The sequence below is a fragment of the Rhyacophila brunnea genome, unplaced genomic scaffold, assembly GCF_057557595.1.
Source record: "Rhyacophila brunnea isolate RB1 unplaced genomic scaffold, BYU_Rbru_1.0 scaffold_5, whole genome shotgun sequence".
Lineage (NCBI taxonomy): Eukaryota > Metazoa > Arthropoda > Insecta > Trichoptera > Rhyacophilidae > Rhyacophila > Rhyacophila brunnea.
In genome coordinates, this window is record NW_028233170.1 from 48,796,213 (window position 1) to 48,802,994 (window position 6,782).

A 6,782-nucleotide genomic window follows, 5' to 3' on the forward strand; every position below is an offset into this window, starting at 1 on the left:
TGAGTTTCTTTTTATCTTTTGAGAGTATGTATGATAATTAATAGCCCAGAGGTTCATTTTTGTTTGACTTTCATATGTTTTTCGGCTGCATTTCTTTAGAGAAGGTTTTCTTCAGTGTCCATTATAACATAATATAATAATTATTTAAATTTCTAAATAATCAATGAATTTGCTAAGTCATAAAGGCATATCGTCGCTAATTTTCTACAAACACGTATCTCAATTTTTGTCAGTTTTGAGTTGCTTGATGTAATGAATTAAGAATTTGAATACGCACATATTCCACTAACACGTATCTCAAAACATACTTTACAACATAATAGATTTAAGCAATAACAAAAACTCGTATCACAATAAAAGACTTTTATAAATATTATAAACTCGTATCTTGAGTTACGTGTTTGTAAGTATACAGAATACTGAACTCCCGACAGATAATTGTACTGAAGCTCTTTCTCATAAGTCAAGATACGTGTTTGCTGCAGTAATATTCACAGTAAAGTTGCAACGCATTCTCGTATCTCCGACAATATGACTGATCAGTCGAAAGTATAGTGCGATAAATTGAAGAAACATAACATTTTTTTCATGAAAATATATAAATATATAACTATACTAAATGGATATTTCAAAGAAGAAATTTTATTTCTAAATTAAAAACTGAGAGAATAAAATTGTTATTTGCCTCTCCTGAAAAGTTGTGATTTTTAAGATACGTGTTTGTAGAAAATTACAGATGATATGTAACAATTTGTGACTTTGCTGAAAAGCAATTTGAAATAAGAATTTTATTAGAATCACATATTTTTCACCAACTACCCTATGAAGAAATAATTGTAACTTCAACGCAGAATATATTCTGCACTATCAGAACACATGAATAAAGATAACTACGAATGAAGCTCCTATGTAAAACGACTTGCAGTAGAATTCACATTCATATAGAAAAACTTCTTTTTCACAGAAGAAGGTTATCATCATATTAATAATTTAGTGATATAATGTTGGTATTAATTGAAAAGGTACCTTCTGGCGCGACTAGTTTCACCAGTGGCCTTTGCATTCTCCTCAGCGATGGTATACATCTGGATCCTCTCCTGTAGAAGAGAAACAGTGTCGCCTCCGCCCGAAGAAGCGGGCGGAGCCGGGGCGGGTCGGGAGACTTTTGGCGGTTCGCTTTCCACTGGAGGCGGTGCGTCATCTTCACCCGCCAGTTCCGACAACTCGTTCATGATATCCGGATCGTCTTCTCCATCTGAAAGTATATTATGAGCCTATGTATTACTGAAATATCTGTATATACTTACTTAAAACTGACCATTGGCATATATGTATAATATCCGATACAACATAATGATTGCATAATCTGCAAACCAGCCAACTGCACTTTTGACCAAAAATGAGATTTTGATGAATTTTCTTATAATACCCCGTTTACACATGCATGGATTTACTGCTGACAGTACATATTATCGCGGAAATAACAATAAAATGCATGTGTAAACATGTATTGTCATGCAAGTTGCAAGATTGCATGCATGAATCAAAAAAGTTCGGAAGCTTCTGAATTTTCATGCAACAGTTGGGATTTTTTCTATCTGCACCTCAGAACGATAGTGGCAAACCTGCCGGCAAAAAACTAGCTGCACCGCGTAGACTCATTTTGAGGTTAACCTATTTTTACGACCTGTCAAATAGTACCATAAAATGACAACATCGCGTCTTGCTTACTCTTTTAGAATGAGATTGGAGAGACAGTCAGCACTTTTACATGTAAACAGTTATTGTCACGATAGTTTAAAATACTCACTATTACTGCAAATTAATCCATGCACGTGTACAGGCGCTATAAAGCATGTTTTCTATGCTCACACAAAATTTCAAGCTCCTAAACCTATAAATAAATGCATTATCGTCCTTCACACAAAACACTCAGGTGCCAAATTTCCAATCGTAAATGGAACAACTCCAATCTTTATACATAAAAGGGAAGCTAAAATAGTGTATTAATTCATAGTGCAGCTAATTTGTAAAAAAAAAAACCAAGTTTATATCCATATTTTTGGAATTGTTAAATTCCAGTCAATAGTTAAATTAGTATGTTTTTTCTCCTTCCTGAACAATTTGCCCAAATGGAGTTAGCCGGTTTGCCGATTGAGCAGTCGATAAGTGTGAGTCTTAATTCAATAATAGGAATTTAAAGATGTTTGTTTAACGTTATATTGATAAACTTCATGAGATTCTCTGCAACTCCAGCTAGTTCTCTACCAAACATATTCAAGCTATTTTCTAGCTATTTGTCTGGAGATATGCTATTGTGAAGTTTCTATTGCATATTGGCACAACTAGACAACTTACAATATGACTCAGTGGCTCAATTCTACAGGACTATAATAATTAATTATCTCGGTGGTTTGTTCTCTTGACTCATTCAAGACAAGTTGCTCCAAAACTACATAATTACCATTTATAATAAATGGATGATTTTTCTCTTTTATATTATGTACTGTTGTTTTTTTTTTTGTGTGTGTGTTTGCTTAAGCAACTATTTGTTTTCCTGTACAACTTTTAAATAAATATTTAAAAAAAAAAAAAAAAAAATATGACACTATTGTCGTATTTGTTGCATAATACATAAATAATATTTGATACTTATCTCGAAGTAATTTGTCTTTTAATTACTTCACTATTGTACGACAACATCTTTTTGGCTACGTGTTAAAACTGTGAACTAACATGCTCCGCCCATTTTACCCGGAATTCCATTATAAACTAAGAAGCTCCTCCCATTTAGTAGACAGCAGCGCCTAGAAGCGTAGCCAAGAAGATGTTGTCGTACAATACATGTTTATACTAGAAGGAATGTTTCTCTACAATTAATTTGATCTATGGAAATAATTATTCTAAATATTGTAGACATTGTTCGCTTTCGTTATAATCATAGAGAGACAAATGCTTAAATATTGTCTTAAACATTAATAATAAGTCTTGAGACGGGTAGTGAGAGTATCGAAATCATTCCATACAATCTATACAGCACAACACTTTTGAATGTGTCTTAGGAAACTGTATTTGTTTGAGTAAAAAGCATATTCGTCCAACGAAGCCTTCGATACTCTTTCTCGCTGCTTTCCAAGGGATTTTGGTTCAGGGGTACACAATGACATATTAAATGGACAACTCACATATCGGCGCGCACGAGAAATTGTGCATGAAAGTCATTCACAGATGTATAGGTAGACGTCACGTGACCATATGATGTATCCATTTCCATTATGCGATACAAGCTTCGAGAATTTATAGTAATATAACCTTTATTGTAATGGCGTATTAGTGTCATTACTCATTGCGTTAGAAACAGATTCTAGGTTACTTACGACTTCTTGGAGATTATACGTTGTAGATTGTATGGGCAGACCCAGCGGTGTCGCCAGACCGCTTGCAAGCAGAATGTTCATTTGAGCGTAGGATACCGATATTAAAATATGAATTTCGCCATCCGGCAGACCCGACACAAAGTGAGTGTCATTTTATTTTCCAGATGCTTCGTCCATATTAATGTCATTGGGGGTACATACCTGACATTTCTTCATCGGATGGAATGTCTCTCATACTTTGGGCGACCAAGGAATCTAGGTCAACAGCAGGAGCCGGCTTAGCCCTCGCCTTGGGACGCGGTTTCCTCCCTCCTCCCGATATGGCAGCTAATTCCGCTTCCAGATCACTGTCTCCCTCGTCAGAACCTCCTCCCATATCGTCCACATTATCAGGCATGTCGAATAGTCCGTACTGAAAGCATTCCACATTCAAATAGCCACAAGAAGATAAAACAGATAAGTAACAAATTAAATATTTCTGTACACTTTCTATAAAGGCGCATTTTAGTCATTTTACGGGTCATCCATATATGGCGCCATGGGGGGAAGATTCTGATGTTGATTGTGTCGAAGGAGACCCCTTTGGTTGTAGAAAATGTGATATCACAAAATCAACAAAATATAAATTCATTTCTGAGAATACAACATTACATGAGAACTTTACTTGTACCTACAGAAATCTATAATATTTAATGAATATAATTTTATAACTATTCAGAGGGAGAGTTCAAAATGTGACATATATATCGGTTTGGTTTCGGTTTTCGTTCCAAAAAAATAGAGGTATTTCCGTTATTGGCTATCGCCAGTTGACTATGCTAGTCATCATTGTTAGGTTGGCAGTTCAAAGTAAATTATTAACACAAGGTCGAGTATATTATGTTGGCATGATTCAAATTTTATAACCAACACTTAACAATCGTCAGAATTAAGTTATATGATCAAGATGAATACTTACATCCTGTTTAAAAATCAGTGGGTTGATATACGAATGTTTAGACAAAATTAAATGAATTTAAGAAAATAAGGTAAGTACCTACCCAATTTTATAGTACCTACTCCATATCGTTTTTGTGATTGAGGTCTTTTGAGACGAAAAACCAAACCAAAACCTAACACAACCTAATGTAACACAATAATAAGTAGGTTGTGTTAGGTTTTGGTTTGGATTTTCGTCTCAAAACACCTTAACCAAAATGACAATATGACTATAATATTACCGAAAATAAATATTATAAAGACGATGTAAACTACGAATGGGATAGTGCTAAATAGGGTAGAAAATAAGAAACTTATAAATTATGCCAAACTTCATCTGATATTTGTATAGGCAGTTCAAAATATTGTACAACGCAAACGTTGGCGGACAAACCTGTGAAAGACTTTGTCCTGATCTTCGGGATGGTTTCACTTCTTTTTTCTTACTGAACATTGTTGCTAATTAGAGGATTTACTTAAATAAAAATATATTTACGCCGAGAAGAAAATACTGTCACACATTATTATTACTCACAAAAATGACGTTTATCCTATGTTCATCGAATCTTTTGACAGCTAATACGGCTAACAGTAACTAGCCGGCGTATGTTTTTGTGATTTACATTGTGCATAATTAAAAAACTACAATCACAAGCATCCATTTATTTTTCCAATATAATCCATTAATTTGAAGCCATTTTTTACTATTCAAATAAATTATGGTAGGCTTGACATGAAAAATGAGGGTTATCAATAAAAATAATTTACCAGCTGTACAATGAAATTTACCTACACCAAAAAATATGCACCTAAAACCAAAATGGTCTTTTTTTATTTATGTATAAATTTATGATTTATTTATACCATAATAAAATTATTGTATTGTTTTCGTAATATTATCATTACTAGGTTTCCCTCAAAATATTGTAATGGTGATGATAATTTTGCTTTTAATAATAATATTGTTATTACATACATTAATTTTAGTCCAGTGTGTCCTGAGCTGAAAAAGATTTTAATTACAGCAATGTATTGTATTTCTTCTTCATTAGGTATTCCTTTTTTAAATTTTGAATCATGATGGCATGATGATTTTTTCATAATATACCTAATTAAGATTCATTTGACCATTTCAATTAAAATTTTCACAATGTGTAAATGTGCTTTCAACCCAAAGGAGCTTGTGTATAGCTGTTATTTACTTGCAGTGCAGTGCAAGTGCTTCTTGGAGTGCAAGAAAGCATAAAGCTCTATAAATAGCTGTGTATGTTTTGTTTAATGTTAATATTGAAGGGAATGGTCTTTTAAAAAATAATCATAAATATACTAGCTGAGCCAGCTGGCTCTCGCCAGTCTGTCTCGCTAGTCATAATAATATATTATTAATGTTTTACAGCTTCACAGGCCCGGGACCGGCCGCATACTATCCTGAAGATAAAGGTGCCTATAGCTACAGGTATGCGCAATGTTTTTTATTTGTGTTAACACGTCATAGTAGAATTTCAATCATTCATTCACTTATATGGTGGAAGCTAGTGGGCGACAGCATAGAGATATTCAAACAAAACCATAATCACAAACACAAAATAACATTGCCAAGCAACAGCAGTAAAGAGGCACTCGGAGAGTCTCAATCAACGCCAACATGTTTCTATCAGTTTGGTGGATGGCACTTACTAGATGTCCCCATGGAAGGCATACAGAATGCACGTCTGGACAGCATGCTCAGGTGTTTGGATTTCTCCACACAGAAACAGAAGAGGAATTTAATCCCAACCTATAAATGTTTTATGCAGATCGGGTATGTCTTCAGCGTATTATGCGATGTAGGCCAGAGGGAATAGGGCTCCCGGAAACTCTACCATTGGGTCTATCACCAGATGGGGGTTCCTTACCCCGCATGCCTGCCATTCATGGCACCAGATTTCTCCAAGCTCATCGTTCCTCGCAGTCAGCTCTTTCATTGAAAAATAGTGCAATCATGATGAACAATAATTCAATGGATGTTGAAAACCTGAATGTATGGACAAATTCTGAATTGATAAGATACTCAGTTTTAGTGGGAATTCTCCACATATCTAGTACTAGTTTTACCAGGGTAGCGAATTCCTAAATATCGAGGTGCATGGTGTGACATTATAAGTTAGTATCCTCCGTTTCATGACATCGTAGGATAGATGCATGCCGGAAGCTACTCATTATGACACTGATAGGAGTGATTTAACTCGCAAGTGATGAGTTGGCAAAACCGCCAGAATTTCATAATTATATTTTTCATAAAAAATCATTCCAAATGGTCTGGAGAATATTTTTGGCTTATTTATATAAAACTGTTTCAATATTATAAATTAATTTTAAGGTTTCATCTTAAACATCATCAATCTCGTAAAACATTTGAACCAAAATGGAGAATGACAAAAAATACCC

The 6,782-nt window shown here is 34.3% G+C and overlaps 1 protein-coding gene across 2 annotated transcripts in view; it reads right to left on the bottom strand.

Moving 5' to 3' along the window:
• l(2)gd1 (lethal (2) giant discs 1) overlaps positions 1-4,903 on the bottom strand; it is a 29,629-nt gene extending 24,726 nt beyond the window's left edge. For both annotated transcript variants that reach the window (XM_085955238.1, XM_085955237.1), the window contains exons 1-3: positions 4,750-4,903; positions 3,579-3,789; positions 1,027-1,255 (exon numbers count right to left, since the gene is read on the bottom strand). In XM_085955238.1, the coding sequence (XP_085811364.1) occupies positions 1,027-1,255; positions 3,579-3,789; positions 4,750-4,809 (500 nt within the window). In that variant the 5' untranslated portion in view covers positions 4,810-4,903. The remainder of the gene's footprint in view (positions 1-1,026; positions 1,256-3,578; positions 3,790-4,749) is intronic.
• Between the last annotated feature and the right edge of the window lie 1,879 nt (positions 4,904-6,782).